We start from the raw sequence: 19,415 nt of genomic DNA, 5'->3' as shown, positions 1-19,415 counted from the left end.
TGGGCCAGTGACTCCCAAACCAAATGGTTTTAGGGCACTAGATGTAAAACATCCTTAAGGCTTAATTACTCAAGTCAAAAAGGATACGAAGTCAAACTAGCCATACAATCAATGCTTAGTAAGGTATGATGTCCGGTTACTCAATGAAAAGCTCAAACTGATGATGACACCTTTTTATTTTTTATTTTTTTTATCTATCCTCAAGCCAAGGTTTCATCAACACTTCATCCTACAAATCGTAAGGCACACCCTAATCAATCCAAATCGTATACCTCACAGACTTTATGATAGTGTGCTTGTGATTCAACTTAGACATGTGAAGTCTCTCTAATCTACCAAATGAGTCAAATGACTCAGATTTCTAATGACATGCAGTGTTCAAAAGTTAAACACACTAATGACATGCAAACCACAGTTATGATGTAACTCATGCCCAATCACCAACATAACAGAATATATTTTTTTTTTTTTAAACAAAACAAACAGATAAAAACAAACAAAAAGACAATGTGTTTTTCCACACCCCCAAACTTAAATGACACATTGTCCCCAATGTGGCAAGAGATACAATACCGTGGGATGAGGAAACTTGAGTGTGCAAAGGCCAGGGCATCCCCTAAACTTGAACACCAAAACACCTGTCAAAATCTAACAGCAATATTTCCTCATAGAAACAAATATCAAAAGATTAATTGCTGATAGAAACAAAAAGAAAGTGACACAAAATAAAATAAAAATAAGAAAGAAAGAAAATGTGCAGAAATTAAAATGGGGAAGAAATTTTACAATGCTTTCCCCGATCATTTGGATGTCCGACCAATCCCTTCCACCCTTTCTTCTTAAGAATTTGGTATCCCTCTGGAATGATGTTTCGCCGTCTCAGGTAGCCTAGTTGCTTGCTTCGAAGGATGTTCTTAGGAACATGATTCCTAGATTTGTGACCTTGTGTGCATAGATCCTTGAGAATTTCAACATGGGACGGCTCTTTGAGACATTGAAGAATTGAAGCTTGGGGTTCATGAATTGTTTCAAGAGGGATTTTCATGAAGAGATGAGCTTCAGTACTCACTCCCTTGTCATTGGACAGATTTGGAGTTGACGGGGGCTCAATGTGATCAACCTGCTCCTCTTTTTCTTCCTCCTCATGGTTACCCACAATGAGAGGCTCAACTGCTAATGAGGGTGAGTTAGGGAATGGTATCTCAGTGGTTTCCTCATTCTCAATTCGCATCTTGGGAGTGGAGCCCAATAAAGCATCAGCTTGCTCAAGTAACTTGTCAAGGTCTAGGTCACATCCAAATTGAGCAAATCACTTTCCCAATAAGTCCTCTAGACTTGGCTCATCAACAGTCTCCTCAACAATTTTCTCTCTCCCAATTAGGGTGGTGGCTTAGACATGCTCATGATAAGACTTGCTAGAATCATCTTCATCAATCATGTAGTGCCTTTCAGCCATCAACTGACTTTGAAACTCTTCTTCCTCTATTTTGGTGAGTTCAGCAACTAAATGACCAAGTTGTCCTTCCAACTTTTCAATTGCTTGAGTGTTGGCCATGGCTGCATTCTTTACTTCATTTATGGCTTGGGAATTGACCATGGTGGCAATTTTAAGCTCTTGCAAGGTTTGGCCATTAGACTGTATGAACGCTTTGAGGGTGTTTTCCAATGATAAATCTTGTAGAGGATAATTGTAAGGTGAAGGGGTAGAGGATTGGTTGTTGAACTGCGGATATTCAGGATGGTGCAGTTCATCAAATTGGGGAGCATAATTTTCCATAACATTAGCTTACCACGAGAAATTAGAATGGTTGTTCCAGTTTGGGGTGTGGCAATTGAAATTTGATTCAGACCCCGAACTGGAGAAGTTGGTGTTCATTTGCTCATGTGAAAAATTGAAAAATTGTCCCTAGGATGGACAATTACCTGAATTATGATAAGGGTTAGAGAAGTATGAACATGATCCATGTGGGTGAAAATGGTGAGGATAGTTCGTAGGAGCGGGTGTCCTACAACTACAGGTAGCATTAAAATTACGCAAAGAAAAATTCATGCTTATCCTCACTCTTTAAACAAAACACAGTTCCACATGAAACATTAACCAAATTTTGTTTTTGGGTTTTTTTTTTGTTTTTGTTTTTTCTAAAGAAATTAAAATAAACAAAAATGAAAACTAACACAGAAACACAAAACTAAACAAAAATACCAAAAAAAAAAAAAAAAAGCAAAAGACTCAAAAACTCACAAAACGGACCAAACATAAGTTTGGCAAAATTTTAGGTGCTAGCCCGTTTTGATGCACTCTGCAGAGGTGCGCTTGAACGCAGGTGATGTGCGATCGAGCGTAGATGGGGGCAGCGTGTGCGCTCGAGCGCAGGCGCGCGGGACGCTTGCTGCGTTAGGCTCGAATGCGCTCGAACGCAGGTAATGTGCGATCAAGCGCTTTGGCAGGGACTAGTTCCTTTGGAAGAACTGCAATAGAAACAACAAAAAACAACTTTTTCTCCTTTTTTTTTTTTTTTTTTTGTTAGTAACTGTAAACAAAAACAAATAAAAAAATAAAAAGAAACAAATTGTAAAAAGAAAGTAACTAGTAAAAAATAAAATCAATTTAAACAAAAATCAATTTTCACAAAAACAAACATCTTCCCGGCAACGGCGCCAAAATTTGATGTACAAATTTAATTATACTCGCAAGCGCACGAATCGTGTTCAGTAAAGTGTGTGTGCAAGTGTGAGGTCAAATCCACAAGGAGTCGTGTCGTGAAAACTAATTCTTATTTAAACTAATCCTATTTTAACCTAGTTTCAATTTTTGTAATTGTGTCGTGCAAAATCATAAACTAAACTAAACAATTTAAAAATAAGTAATGGCAAATTACTAAGGTTTCCGAATCCCCCTCGTCAAATCAAACAACATGTCTTGCATTTTATGCATACAATAGTCAATCCAAATACATTGTTCAAAAGTTGTAAACATGCAAATTAAATCATTCGATGAATCAATCCGTTAAAAAAATCACAACAAATATTTAATTGAGATCAAATCATCCACTATATCCATAGATCACAATGGATATTAGTCTCAATCCAATCATTCGATGTACCCCCAGACGAAACACAATGAATATTAAATTAAGCATGAGTATAAAACCAACATTTAATAAATTAAACTTAATCAAACTGTTGAATTGGCTTTTGAACATCACTTTCATAAAATAGTCTAATTGTATATATAAAATGACAAGAACATGTATGTTTATCAATGACGAGGCTTCATCTTCAACCTTAGTTGAAGAATTAGTCTCTCATGACAAAAGAAATCATAAAGAAACTAAATTACTTCATTAAAATTAAAAACTTACAAAAGAATTCGAGTTTCAAGCTACAAAAACCTAGAAAACACGAAAAACGACCAAGAATGGCGTCCCTGGCACGTCTCCGTACATTTACAATGGAAAATAATGATATTTATAAGCTAATTTTAGGGTTTTAGCGTAGCGCTGCCAAGTTGGCCGAGTGCGCTCGATCGCACTCGTGCAACAAGTTTCCTGCTGCACAAGGCGCGAGTGCGCTCGATCACACTAAGCGTGTGCTCGAGCACACTTCCAGTTGGAATTAGTCCACTCTTGTGAAACATGACTTTGTAGATCTTTGAGTTAGCTTTCGAATGACACCAATATCACCTCAATCCAAGCTATACAACTCTAGATATGGACTTTTTAGTGGGACTCGTCGGGTTCAAATCATCGCTCGATCCCAATTTGCTGCCAATGCTCCATGAAGTGTCTTAAGCCCTAGAATTAATGGAATGAGTTGCAAATATCACCTTAAAGCCGCATTTCTCTCTTAACAACCTGCAAATCACTAAAATACCAAAACTAACCAAAAACATCAGAAATTAACACAGCTAAGAGCTTAACAAACATATGTTAAGGGGCCTAAATATACAATATTTGGCACTCATCAGGGATCATATCAAGAGTAGGGCTGGTAATCTAGGTTGATATGTCGGGTTCATCTCAACCCAGCTAACGCTTGACAATTCCCTATATTTATTATATTGAAAAAGCTAAACACGACTAGTTTGACTCGTTTTGACCTATATTTATTATATTAAAAATATATATATATAATTTTATAAACGTATCACCCATGGATGGTTAAGCAGGTGGATTAATCTAATAGTGACTCAATCCCTAACTCGCGAGTTTCGTATTGGATTCATGTCAGATTCATGCATCGCGTCAAAAATTGGCATCCCTACTCTAAAGTGATAGTCTAAGAGAAACAAGTAAACCATTAAAAAATTTATCCACAAAGGAACTTTGATTCAAAACAATTTTTTTGCTCTCTCTTTGAAAACATTGGGTTTTCTTCTATCTCCTTGGTGAGAGTAGCCACCTCCTTTGTGAGGTTTCTTCAAACAAGTAAACCATTAAAAAATTTATCCACAAAGGAACTTTGATTCAAAACAATTTTTTTGCTCTCTTTCTTTGAAAACCTTGGGTTTTCTTCTATCTCCTTGGTGTACTCCTCCTTTGTGAGGTTTCTTCGGTGGTTTTTGTTGTTGTGCTATCTAGTTTTGACTCTATTCTGTCAATTTGGCTCCAACACACAGCAGTCTACCGTGCTCCCTGACCTCCCAGCTTCCCAACAACGCCCTCTTCACCCCGATCCGACCACCACGCGCCAGCCGGTGTTCTCTAACCTCTGTGCCCCAATTGCTGCTACTTGCTAGTTTTTTTGTTGCTTTCATGTTGTTTTTCTTATGTATATTTGCAGCTTTCTTTGTATTTTGCTGCAGTTTTTGTGTTTTAAAGGTTACCATCTCCCTGATTTTCAATGGTTTAATTTCTTTGTTGAGACTTTTGCAGCTAAATTTGTGTTGGTGCCTCTCTCTTCTACAGTCCCTGATTTGGACTCTGACAGTGCTTCTTCAACTTCAACCTATTTCCGGTAGTTGTTGCTATTTTCAAGTAGGGGTTCAAAATGAAAGGGGTACAGATTGAGAGGACCATAACACTTTTTTGTCCCGTTTCTTACAGTTTGTTTGTACTGTGCACCATTGTTTTTGGTTTAGGTCTATTATTGTTGGGGGAGCCCGCCCCTTTTGTCGGTTTTTTGTTGTTTTTCTTTAGGACCTCTCACTCTACCTTTCGGATCAAGAGCAGGAAGGGTCCTCCCTTGTAATCATTTCCCTAAATCAATTAAAAAAGAAAAGTAAACCATTAAAAATTTTGTTAGATTTCAGCTCTTCATTGTTTTAAGTTGCAGAGGAAATAAATTTGGAACATTAAGAAATTGAAAAAAGCCAAATATAAGTACATTCTATAATTTGTCTTTGCTCATTATTCCCGTTAGTTAGAAAATATAATGAATGTCTTGATGTATCAATTGTTAGATTGTTTCAGGACACTTGCCTTTTTGCATTTAAATGTAAAGGAAACAATCAGGATTACATTGATACAGACGGTGAGGGGGCTTTTCTTCTTACCCTTTCCTTCTCTTGGGACTTAGAATGAATTCGTCGTCGTCATCACTCTCATTAATGATTCTTTTTTTAGCTTTTAAGGTCCCATTCTTTGATGCCTGCTGCTGCTTCTGTGAACTCTCAGGTTTACTTGGCAGTTTTACAGATTTAATCGGAGTCCCCGTACGAAGTTCCTTTTGCTTTCTCTGCTTCTTCTCATATGCCTTTCTAGCTCTTTCAGGGGATAGCAAGCCATGTTCCATCATCCTGCAAATTGAAATATGATTACTCAGCACCAATTATTTCAGAGTTGGGAGAAAAAATAATAGTAAATTAATACCGCAGATTCAGCATAGAATAATTTTCAAGAAGTAACATGTATACACTACATGAGGGCACTTTACTGGGTAACACACAGTCCATGAATCCAGAATGGGAAATTTGCTCCTCTCTGCTATGTTTCTTTTTGTGAAAGGATGTACTACATTCAAATGGTATCATGCAAACAACTCGACAGTGGCATACTGCATTCAAATGCACATCAAAAAAATGCATGATCACTATCCACGTCAACTTACTCTCCTAAAAGCATTAAGAAAATCCTTTTTTCCTTTGATCAAATTAAGTCAAAATATTGGTTTCAATGAAGAGCTGAAATCTGCTCTTCATCTACAATGACTCATGTAAGAAATGAAACATTAAGTTAGTTTCTTTTAGAATATATGATTCTAATCAAATCCAATTACAAAATCAAATCTGACTACAATCATATAGTCTAACGGTTTGGAATCCAAGTCCAACCCCATATCTCGAAATTCCGGCTACAGTTTGCTGAACAACAATACAACATATATAAAGTAATGCACTAGATCATTCTTAAGTAGGGTCTCATATTGTTAATATTTACATGGACTCATGTCAGAAATGAAATGTTGAGTTAGTTTGGAATCCATGTCCAACCCTATATCTCGGAAGTTTGGTCAGGTCATAGTAGTGTTACTACCAATATATGGATGCACCATCTCCTGGTTTCTTAACACTAAGCATGGAAACTTGGTCTATAGAATAAAGCGAAAAGAACTGCAACTTGCCTGCATGAAAATGGAATCCAAAACTTAAGGAGCCAAGAAGAAAAAGGATCAATATTTTATATGCCCATGTCATACTCATTATGACAGATGCATAAGCTTTTGTGATTAGAACAATGTAGTATCTTCCGAGTTTGGGAATATAAGGCTTTGTTGAGTTGAGTTGTACCCATAGTAATTCTGTTCTTTCTAGTATGGCAATTGGTGTCGATTTTTTTTTTTACTAACTTTTTGATAAGTCAAAAGTGGCATCAAGTTGTAGCTTTGTGGAATAAATAAAGGCATATATCTATTTTACAAAGCACATAGTTTCTACCATGTAAAAATTATCAAAACCTTAATAACCAACTTTGAGAAAACACTAAACAATTGTTCTAATCACATGGGTCATTTTCTACAGCATCATGTGTTTAATTCAAATCTGATCAAATTTTGATTTCAATAGGTTTCAGGTTTATGCATTTAAAGAGGTGGACTGTGTGTCACAAGATGGGCCTCTATCTTCCGGTAATTGGTAAAATATCTAATTATGGAGCAGATGTTGAACCCACAATATATAAAGGGGAAGAAAAAAAAGAACAAAAATTGGTGTTTGATTTTTTTTAGCATTTCTAAATTTCAGTGCCATCATTAGTTAAAGAATTTAGAGCTCGGCCAGAGTGTATAAGAAAAATAGCAAGAACAACGGCTCCTATGGCTGAAAACTAGAGACTTTTCCATCATTAGTGAGAAGATTATGAATATATGGGAAAAATGCATGCTTGAAATATTAAATTTGACAAGAAATGCAAAGGAAACTTTTACTTGAATCAAAATCTCATAGACTCCTGTTACTAGAACACTATAAAATAGTAATGGTGTTGTCTGATGCTTATGCACATAAATCAGGGCCAAGAGCCCACACTCCCAGATAGTATGTAGAAAATAATATTCATGGTTTCACTACTATTTATCCAAGCAAACTCCTTCCTTGGTACAAATGCAGAAAAAGAATAGGACCATGCAAAAAGTCCAAAGTCAGAGATCGTACATTCGTACTGTAGGAAAACATTTTTTTGTTTTTTATATAAGTAATAAAAAAATATCACTACAAGCGCAGAAGGGACAAATCAAGTATTCAAGAGATACACCTACTAAAAAAAAAAAAAAAAAAAAAAAAAATGAAAACTAGGCAAATTAAGATTTAAGGCAGCTATCCAATGGTAAAGAATTTTGAGAAAGAACGACTTTAGTTCCACCACCCTCCTCTTGCAGTCTTCAAAACGTTTATCATTTCTTTACCTCTAAAGACACCACAAAAGATAGGCAAAATCATCTTCCCCACAACTGCACTTTGAGGACTGCTTTCCAACCCTCTCTAACAAGTGAAAAGGTCTATTACTCTTGTAGGACTAACCCAAGCTAACACAACACACCTGAAAATATCACTCCACAAGGCACTGACGATCTCACAATGGAAGAAAAGATGATTCACAATCTCCCCACTCCTCTTACACATACAACATCAATCAACTACAATGACATGCCACTTTCTTAGGTTATCCAAGGTGAGGATCTTCCTTGTAGACGATCAATGTAGACAGATCCTCTAAAAACAATGTAGATGGATCCTCTAACAACATAGGAATTGCTATACATTCCCATTCAAGGCAAAAACCATATTGAGCCCACCAAGCTTGATGATACCAAGCCTGGCCAAACCTAAATTAGCTAGGACGGCCAGGCCAAATATATCACGGAGCAAGAGCAGGAAAGCACTAGTAGGGACTACTCCTACAATATCCTAGGTCTTGCCATCTAGATTATTGGAATTATATTTCAACCATAGACATTACCAAAGCATGACCTAAGGAAGTGGGGGCCACAAAATCATATTTTTTTATGCCCCAAACCTACTCTACAAATAACTATGCGCTGGAAACACTTTATATAAGGAGGGGAAACTTGATGAGAGGTACATTCATTTTGTTCTAGTCAAACATTCCAATTTCTCTAGCTTACTTCCTCTCTTGAAACCCTTTTCTGACTTAGGCCTTGGAAGAGCTCCACGCTAGACCACCAGTGGGCAGTTTGATTCTTCTTTCTTCTCCTCCTTGTAGACATCATGGATCAAGATCTTGGAATACGATCAATTGACATCTTCACTACCAACATATATGGATGCACCATCTCCTAGTTTCTTAACAATGAGCATGGAAAACTTAGTCTAGAGAATAAAGCAAAAAACTTGAGCAAAATTATGGAAGGGTAAACCAAATGATGCAAACTAACAATTTCTTCCTTTACTAAGGACAATTTAGATATACAACATTACATTGACGACTTGATGCAGACTGCAACTTGCCTGCATGGAGATGGAATCCAAAACTTAAGGTGCCAAGGAGGAAAAGGATCCATATTTTAAATGCCTGAGTCATACTCATTATGCTTCAACAACTATGATAGATGCATAAGCTATTGTGATTAGAACAATTTTGTATCTTCCAAGTTTGGGAATAAGGTTTTGCTGAGTTGAGTTGTACACATAGTAATTCTGTTCTCAAGGGGGCCTTGTGTCGCCAAATACTCTTCCAAATAATGTAAGCGCTATAGGAACACGGATGTTATAGAAAGATCTAATATCACACATCCCTCTCTAGGAAGGGGCCCAACGAAGCTTGTCTTCACCTCCCTACCTCATTCTAAAAAAATACAACAAATTAAAAAACAAAGTAAAGACATCCATCCACTTCTCAATCGTGAATTGCTTTGATAAAGCTTACATTCCACTTATGTGAACCATGAACCACTAGATAACTCCAAGTAGTCTACCACATAAGCATCCTTTACTAGAGCAATACTATACAAATTCGAGAAAGTATCCTTAAGGATACAAATTCGAGAAAGTATACTGAAGAAGTGGGAGAGGATAGGGAGGAAGAGGAGAGCATGGGCGATGGAGATGGGGAATATGCAATAATAGAGAGGGACAGAGATGCTGGATATTCAATTGTTGGCCATTATGGGAGCAAATGGAGGAGCTCAATCAGTGTCTCCAGATTGGTTGCTAGAGAGGGTATTAGAATTTTGTCATGCATTGGGCCTAACATGTGATGGGCATGAGGAGGATTTGCTGGCTCTCTTTACTGCCATCGAGGCCAATAGATCTAACAGGGGAGTGGGTAACAGTCAACAGGCATGTGACAAATTAGGGAATCGAGGAAAACCCGAATTAAAGTGGTTGGAATGCACAGTGAATTATGATGTGAAAGGATCATCTAAATCGACAGGAAAGGGGAGGGCTGGTAAATATTTTTAATGAAGCCAAAACTAATTTTGTGGAATGTACAAGGTATGAATGAGCCTGAGAAAAGAATGACGATTAGGAGGAGGTTATGAGAGTGGAAGGTAGATATTGTGTGTTTACAGGAGACAAAAATGGAGGTCATTAATATGGAGGTGATTCGGAGTGTGTGGGGGTGTAATTATGTTGATTGGGTGTACATGGGATCAACGGGTGCATCCGGGGGTATTTTATTAATGTGGGATAGGCGAGTGGTGGAGAAGATTGAGGAATGTGTAGGGAGATTTGTGGAAGCTTGTCTTCAGAAGTGTTACAGAAAATTTTGAATGAGTGTTTGCTGGTGTTTATGGGCCAAATGCTAATGTTGTTAGAAGCAATTGATGGGATGAATTGGGTGGATTAATGAATCTATGGGAAATGCCATGGTGTATGGGAGGGGATTTTAATGTAGTTCGCAACCCAGGAGAACGATTACGTGCATCCAGACACACACAAGCAATGATCGATTTTTCTGACTTTATTTTTGAGTAGGGGCTTATCGATCTTCCAATGGTAGCGGTGAGGATCAGATGGTCTAATCATCATGCGGGGTCCAAACTTGATAGATTCTTGATATCTACAGAATGGGGGGAATACTTTCCAGATGCATGTCAGAAAAGGCTTCCTCGGCTACTATTGGACCATTTTCCGGTGGTATTGGAGTGTGGAGTGGAAAGAAGGGGTAGTCGAATACCTTTTAGGTTTGAGAATATGTGGTTACAAGCGGAGGGTTTCATGGAGTAGGAAAAGAGGTGGTGGGAGTCTTATTACTTTGAAGGTAATCCAAGTTATGTGTTGGCTCAAAAGTTGAAAGCCCTGAAAGGTGATCTCAAAAAATGGAATGTGGAGGTTTTTGGAGACTTAAGGAAAAAGGAAAAGGAGATGGAGGAGGGATTGAGTGAGCTGGATCGCATTGAAGAAATTAGAGTTTTAATGGAGGAGGAGATGATTAAGCGAGAAGAGTGTTCTAACAATCTAGAGAAGACTGTTTACCTTAAGAAGTGAGTTGGAGGCAGAAATCTAGGGCATTGTGGTTGAAAGAGGGAGATCGGAATACGAAGCTCTTCCATAGGTTGGCCAATTCGCATTGGCAAAACAACACGACTGCTACCATCTTGGTGGGTGGGAGCAGGACAGAGGATCCAGCAATGATACAAGATCATATTGTGAACTTTTATAAAACACTATATTCTGAACAGTATCAAAGGAGACCAACCAGGTTTCTAGCTCCATTGTTGAACAACTAGACTTTTAGTTCCATTGATGAAGGGGAGAGACTTTGGATGGAGCGAGAATTTGAGGAAGATAAAGTATGGGAGGTGGTGAGGAAGTTGAAGGGCGACAAAGCACTCGGCCCTGATGGATTTACTATGGCTTTCTTTCAGAAATGTTGGGGGTGGTAAAGGAGGACCTTATGGCGGTTTTCAAGGAATTTCATGAGTGGAAAATTTGAGAAGAGTATTAATGCTACGTTTGCTGCGCTTATTTCAAAAAAAGCTGGAGCGATGGAGATTAAGGACTTTTGCCCTATTAGTCTTGTAAGTGGAGTGTATAAAATGATTTTGAAGGTACTGGTTAGTCGGTTGAACTTAGTATTGGGGAATCTTGTGTCACATACACAAAATGCTTTTATTCTGGGTAGGCAAATACTGGACTCTATTTTAATGGCAAATGAATGTGTGGATAATTGGATTCGATCTGGGGAACCAGGTCTCATACGCAATCTGGATTTGGAGAAGGCTTATGATCATGTTAACTAGGACTTTCCACTACATATGTTAAAGAGGTGTGGTTTTGGGGAAAAGTGGCGAGGTTGGATTCATCATTGTGTCTTTACAGTACGTTTATCCGTTCTCATTAATGGGAGCTTGCAGGTTTTTTCAGTAGCTCTCAAGGAGTGAGACAAGGGGACCCTTTGTCTCCTCTATTATTTGTGTTGGTGATGGAGGCGTTTAGCAAGATGATGACTGCAACGGTGGAGAGAGATCTTATGTCTGGATTTTCGGTGGGTTCGCGATATTCAGAGGTAATGGTAGTGTCACACTTGTTATTCGCAGATGACACATTAATCTTCTGCGAGCCAAAGGTGGAACAACTTCGTAATTTGAGATGTTTGCTGCTATGTTTTGAAGCGGTTTCGGGGTTGAAAATAAATCTGTCAAAGTCTGATATTGTCCCTATAGGTGAGCTGGGAGATATGGAAGGTTTGTCAAGAATACTTGGGTGTGGAGTGGGTTCGATCCCATTTACGTACTTGGGTTTACCATTAGGTGCTCATTATAAGGATCCATCTATATGGAATACTGTCATTGAGAAGATGGAGATTAAGTTGGCAGGGTGGAAGCGGATGTATTTATCCAAGGGTGGTAGGCTAACGACGATTAAAAGCACTCTTTCTAGCCTACCCACGTATTATTTATCTCTGTTCTAGATTCTAGTGAGAGTAGCAAAACGTATAGAAAAAATACAAAGAGATTTCTTGTGGGGAGGTGGTGACGAATTCAAGTTTCATTTGGTAAACTGGTCCAAGGTTTGCATGCCGATGGAGGTGGGGGGATTAGGGGTAAGGAATTTGATTAAGTTCAATCAAGCTTTGTTAGGTAAATGGTTGTGGAGGTTTGCCAATGATGGAGATGCTTGGTGGAGGAAATTGATGGAGGATAAATATGATACGATGAGGGGTAGTTGGTGCTCCAAGGAAGTAGGGGGACCCTATGGGGTGGGAGTGTGGAAATGTATTCGGAGGGGGTGGGATAATTTTTAGCAGCATGTGCGGTTTTGAGGTAGGAGATGGTTCTAAAGTGTTGTTTTGGCATGATGTTTGGTGTGGGGAGTTACCATTGAAGATTCCTTTTCCAGCCTTGTTCATTATAGCATGCGCAAAGGCATGGGTGGAGGAGAATATGGATATAGCACATGGTGTTATTCATTGGAATATTATGTTTATTCGACCTGTTCATGATTGGGAAATGGAAGCGGTTTCGCGATTTTTCGAGTTACTGTATTCCCAACATATTAGGCATGGTGTGGATAAAATTTGTTGGATCCCCTCGAAGAGGAAGAATTTTGAAGTGAAGTCCTATTATCAGGAAATGGTTAATCCGGGACCGATTATTGGTCTTTGGAAGAGTAAAGCTCCTTCGAGAGTGGCTTTTTTTGTGTGGACAACGGTGTTAGGGAAAATATTAACATTAGGCAATTTACGTAAGAAGAACATTATAGTGACGGAGTGGTGTTGTATGTGTAAACATAGTGGAGAATCAATTGATCATTTATTATTGCATTGTGAGGTTGCTACTGAGGTATGGAGCATGGTTTTTCAGCTATTTGGTGTTACATGGGTGATGCCGGGTAGGATGAAGGAATGTTTGGGAAGTTGGAGGGAACAAAGGGGTAATCGTACAGTTCTGCAAATTTGGAGAATGGTTCCTTTGTGTGTAATGTGGTGTCTATGGAGAGAAAGGAATGCACGGAGCTTTGAGGACCGTGAACTTGGACTCATCGAGTTGAAGAAAATGTTACTCCAAACACTTTACTCGTGAAGAGCAATGTGGCATTCATCGCAAGCTTCAATGGTTGCTGAAGTTTTAGATTTATGTGCTTTATTCTCAGCTTAAAAGCTATAGCATACTTGGGCTCTATTGTATACTACCTGTGTACATGGGTTGCACTCATTTGCACTTATATATGAATTGATATTACCTATCAAAAAAAAAAAAAAAAAGGATCTAATCCCCACACCACATATCATACTAGAATCTAATCTTGGAGCATCTCCCACCTCCTACCTCAAACCTAGTATAACTATAAAACACCCCGCCGACCCTAATGATATTTTTCCATAAGCCCACCGCATACAACCCATGAACCTCATTAGAACATCATCCGACCCACGAGCTGCCATATTTGAAGTCTATTATGACTCTCCACAAGGCCTCTCTCTCATGCAAATAGTGCCAACATCACTTCTCTAAAAGACCACCATTGAACAAAAGCAAGTTTTGAATCCCCAAGCCAAAAATCTTCTAATAAGAAAACACTATGATGTATTTTCTAAGGAGTGTCTAGTTAATTGTTTTAAGAATCTATCAGAAACAATATCCTGATGGTGGCAACTGAACTGCTGGAACTAGATATAGTTTTTCTCCAACAAACTTTGTCACAGCGAATGATTTTTGTAGGGAAGCATGCATCAGCTCATGCGAAAAAATTAAGCCAGTTACAAGAGCTCAAAGCTAAACAAATCCCTAAGATTACTTTAAAACTATACACTCCCAGATGGCATGTAGAAACAATATTCATGTCCTTACAACTAATATCCAAACAAACTAATTCCTTCTGTTGTGCAGATATGAAAAAAAATAGGACCATGAACAAAGTCCAGAGTCAAAGATCATATTGAATAAAAAGTAAAAATACAACTAAAATCTTCTTAGAAGAGAACAATCATAATGTATTCTCTAAGAAATGTGTAGTTAATTATTTTAAGAATATGTCTAAAACCATATCCCTACGGTGGCAACTGAATTACGGTAGATATGGTTTCTTCCCAACAAACTTTGTGATGGTGCATGATTTTTGTACGGAAGCATCAATTTAATTGATGCAAAAAAAGACTAAGTCGGTAACTAGAGCTCAAAGATAAACGAATCCCTAAGATTGGCATCAAACTGAATTTTTGCAGAAACAAAAATTTCTGAGAAATGCAACCAGATTTGCTTAAGGAACAAACACCCCACACATCTATCATTTTACTCAATAAACACTACTCTCTTTGTTCCAATTTAAATGTCTTATTTTTGTATTTGGACGTCCTAGTATAATTGTCAACTTTCCAGCAGTGGATATGTTTACTTTGATGTTCTTCTAAACTACCATCATCCTTCTTAAAAACAATTAAAATAAATAAATGAAAAGAAAAAGAAGAAGATTTCCTCTAAAAGTCATCCCCAAAATTATAATCAAGGGCATTTAGAAAGTTAATTGGACTTTTTACCTTTCTTTAATACTTATGCCACATTGAGGATTGCCCATCATCATCAAATCACCAGCAGCATTTTTTTATATATATATATAAGTAATGTCCCCCATATAAATGGACATGCAAAGTATTTGTTGCAGTCCTTCAAGCTGGAGAGGGGTCCAAAATAAGTGTTATGATGAGCGAAGCACCTTGCATAAGGCAGAAAAAGCACTGTAGTATGAAAGAGGAAACTATAGATCTTAATAATAAAACCTTACTTAAGATCTGTTAGGTTCGTTGTTTTATCAGGATCATTTTGAATTTCTACAGACTATGGACCATGTTCGTGACTCCATCAGCAACACTACAGCAGAAGAGCCAAGAGCCAATGATGACACTGAGGAGTTGCTGTATAAAAGATTAAAAGGTAAGGAAAAATGGGGTCACACAACTGCAGAGCCATTAATTGCAAACTGCAACTAATTTTTTTATCACGTCCTTGCTCCTCATGATATTTGATATTAGATCTTGGTCCTATAAAACAAGCAAGAGCTTTCGCGCAGCTCAATCCTTTGCTTGTTCTAGCCTTACCAAATTATTACCCACCTCTGCTTGCTCTACTGCTGCTATCTCTCTTGCGTAGCCTTCCACTAACGTCCTTATTCCTCATGATAGCGCTCACTTTCTTTGGAAGAGTATGTGGTGACATAAGTAATTAAAAAACTGCAGGATAAAATGCTTCTTAAGTAATAACCATCTCAAAGACATTAAAGGCAATCCTCAAATAAGCGTCACCAATACAAGTTAATAAAGCCTGCCTGCCTCATGGATCACCACTCCAGCCACCAAACTAAGACTCCTAAATTACTCTATTGAGTCAACATCAGGGATGCCCTGAGCTTGTCACACATTACCAATAAGCAATCAGACCCATTCAAACTTGGTAAGCCTCACTCTGAATCAGATAAGTTCAGACATCAAGGTGCTGCACCTTATCAAAATCCCAAAGGTCAAGAAAATAAGGAGAAACAACTCATTTTGGCTCTCAACGGTTCCTTTGGTTTCTTCCTTGTGGCACAATGCATGTGTCGCCATAACAAGGTCACATTTTAGGTGTAGATTGAGTGGGATACAAAGAACAAGAAAGATTATCAAAGTCAAAAGATGTGAAGTGCTTAAAATTGATAGTATCCTGAATGTCAACAGGAGACATGTTCGTGTCTTCCCTCTAGCACTATTTTTAACTACTTTTTTATAAGTAATTGAGATATCAATAAAAACATAAGGCGTCCCATTTACACAAGAAAAGACATCTAACTAGTAGGGGCAAAAACAACAAGATAATCATGGTAACTAATCACCACAGGAGAAACATAAGCAGCTACCCAGAGATACAAAGTGTTGAAAAAGAAGACTTAAATCTCCTCTAAAGTCTTCAAAACTTCTATCATTCATTTCCTTCTATAGACACCCTAAAGGTACGAAATCACCATCTTCCACACAGCAACTACCACCTAAAACCATTGCTTGGCAAGGAAATGAAAAAAACCCCACCCCCACCCCAAAAAAAAAAAAAAAAAAAAAATGGAAACTATTGGCATGTTAATTAATCCTTCAATTCGGGTAAAGATGCCTAGGCAAGTTATAGGCATAAGTAAGGCAGTAGAATATAATTTTGTCCCAACACCTTTAGTCAAGTCATTATAGGCTAATCTAGAAACTTTTGTTTTCTGCTCATCTAGAGCTTTCCTCCTTTCTACAAACACAGAATGTCCATTTTGTTCCAAAACCTTTCTTCCCCCTAGTTTTTGTCCCTTCACATCAAACACTTTTAACTACAATACCCATTCTTATTTGAGTGAAGCCAAAGGTTTCTTCATTTTATCTTGTGAAATCCTTGCTAAGAGATCTAACCTTTCAGCAAAGATAAAGCTCAAAGGCTTCATATCATCCCAGCTAACAGATGGCTGCAATCCAAGAAAGAAAATAAATCTATGACCCAACAAGCTTAGGAAGCACACTTGTCAAAACTAGAGAAATGGATCCCACCATTGCAGCGTGAAGTCACTGATATCGTAATGACAAATATATTTGACCATACAGCATGAGTGTTTGTGTGTGTGTGTGTGTGTGTGTGTGAGAGAGAGAGAGATTTGTTCTTAAGCTAACACATGAAATTTAACTTCTATTTGTCTCTCGACTTCATATTGAGCGTGAAGTTATTGTGTAACATGAAATGTTTATGTGATGGGTGCTAGAGTAGCTTATCAATGTATATGTTGTCCTAGTTATTGGATAGTACTTATGCAATTCCTTCAAACAAACAAGTTAGCATAGGCACACAATCAAAATGTAGAGCAAGCACCTAGTTGTAATATAGCCAAAACACCAATAACCTGACATTGAAATTTTATTTTATTTTATTTTTTTTTTAACATGTCCTCACAAGGGAAGGGAAAGGGGGATAGGAGATTCGAACTAGTGACCTCCGTTTCATGAGGCGTGGTCCCCAGCCGATTGAGCTACCCCTTAGGAACAATCTTGAAATATAATCTAATTAAAATCATTAGATTCTTTTTAGAGTATTAATCATTATGTTCTATAATCTATTCATTCAAAATTTTATTTGAAATTCTACTCTATATTCTTTTCTATATTTATGAAAATAAGAATGAACAATCAATAACTATATCCCAGTATAATAGATTCTTATATATGTATAATTTTTTAGTCTGAATTTCATATTTCCGTATGTGAAAAGAATTTTTTTAAAAAAAAAATAAAAAATCTCCACACTCTCGCTACTATAAATTTTTTCCCAAAGCAAGTTTGCCACCAACTGTAGCAGCACCAATGGATTTAGCTCCTCAATGCGTCCAAGAACTGATCCAAGCTTTGATTTGTTGACACTATCATATTCAATGGCACAAAGAATCTCATTCTAAATTTCCAACTAATGACCATTGTTCTAATCTAGAGCCAGGAAATTGATTGAAACATTTAAAGCAATGCAATCCATAAGATATGTAGGAACCATCAAGAAATACGGTTAACTCCCAATGGTCTAGGCACCGAGCAATGAACAGAATAAAAGCAAGTTCCATATCTTACAGATGAACAGGTACTGTAAAATTAAATCGAGGATGAGGGTTGTAAGAATAGAAGGGAAAGCTCACCAAAATTCTGCCATTTCACTCGTTGGGATCTGTTGTGACAATGACTCATAAAAGATCCTCAGGGGTTCCCTCTGTCATTAGATAGAAGCAAAATACAAGATTTAAGTGGCGGCGTTACATCACTATAAACATTCTTCCAGGAAAAGGAAAGAAAAAACAGAGATCAATTGCGTGGGCACAGAACGAACCTCCTCAGGGGGATCGTATTTCTGGCCAGTCAAAGTGTACACTTTCTTCACCCTCGCTTTGGTAATAGTCTTTGCTGTTATTGTTTTTGATTTTACCTTCACATTTAAGAACTTATTAAATATCGCACCCAGTATGACATTAACACAATTGACAGGGAAAAGGAGAAGATTTCCAGATGACAAGGACCAGAATCCATCAAAGACCATACGCGTATTACACCCAATTCATTGCAACTTACCCAAATTTGTTTACAAAAACCATACCCATATGACCCCAATCAACCACAAATAATTATTGAAAACAACCCAGAAACTCCAAAATCCAAATCACCCCATCCACTGAAAACTCAAAACCCATTCCAAACTACACAATTCAACAATTAAGTAAATAAATTAATAAATTCCACACAGTCAAATCAAGCAATTGAGAAATCAATCATTAAGAACATCATTCTCAGCTCAAAAGAATACATAAAAACAAATCTGATTCAAAAAAAAAAAAAAAAGAAGCAATGAACCTTTGACATGGGTACCTCAGTTTTCGTGGTAGTGGTCACAGATTTCTGCTTTGAGTTAACAGGCTGCTTGCTAGAGCTCTCAATCTTCTTCTTGTTGATAGCAGAGTAATCAACCTTTCCCTTTGAAGAACCATCTTGATTGCTCGGCTTCACCTTCACAACAACGCTTTTTGTCTCTGTGGCCATTGATATAAATAGATATTGTCTTTGCTATTGATCTGATTATTCCTTTATCTTCTTCTTCTTCTTCTTCTTATGTCTTAGCCGTCTCATTGAACATGCATCAGCTCTGTAATAGTCTCTATCTATACGTGTAGAAATCAGTTGATATTTGTTTATTTAGTACATGAACTAAAGCATAGAGAGAGAGAGAGAGAGAGAGAGAGAGATGGAATTCAGGTAAAACATGAAAAGGTGTGAATAGATTTGCTGGTTGATGTTGTTTAACTGCTTTTTTTCAAGGTTTTCTAACGTATGATTGAGGCAAAGGTTTTGGTTGCTATGTTGTACCTTGAAGCAGGTGATCTTTGCTCTCAACAGAAGCCATTGGAAAAGACTGTTTTGTCTTCGTAAAAGGCTGGCGCAGGTAGAGGGGTCAAGGTTAAAGTTGTCATGCCGAAATCCAAGCCTAACGGAGTGTAGATTGAGATACGGCCGGACTCATGAAACGCCTTGTCACTTATAAATTGA

General features: G+C 37.6%; 1 protein-coding gene across 1 annotated transcript; it reads right to left on the bottom strand.

Annotated features, from left to right (window-relative positions):
- Positions 1-5,301: 5,301 nt before the first annotated feature.
- LOC132189612 (uncharacterized) lies at positions 5,302-19,133 on the bottom strand. Its single transcript, XM_059604359.1, has 4 exons — positions 18,741-19,133; positions 18,208-18,303; positions 18,020-18,090; positions 5,302-5,737 (listed from the first exon to the last, which is right to left on the bottom strand). Exons 1-4 carry the CDS (start codon positions 18,909-18,911, stop codon positions 5,491-5,493), a joined length of 585 nt encoding a protein of 194 aa, XP_059460342.1. The 5' UTR covers positions 18,912-19,133; the 3' UTR covers positions 5,302-5,490.
- Between the last annotated feature and the right edge of the window lie 282 nt (positions 19,134-19,415).

Source organism: Corylus avellana, chromosome ca8 (assembly GCF_901000735.1).
Source record: "Corylus avellana chromosome ca8, CavTom2PMs-1.0".
In the NCBI taxonomy this organism is placed as follows: Eukaryota; Viridiplantae; Streptophyta; class Magnoliopsida; order Fagales; family Betulaceae; genus Corylus; species Corylus avellana.
Note: the sequence above shows the minus strand (reverse complement) of the source record. Positions and strands in the feature narration are given on the sequence as shown.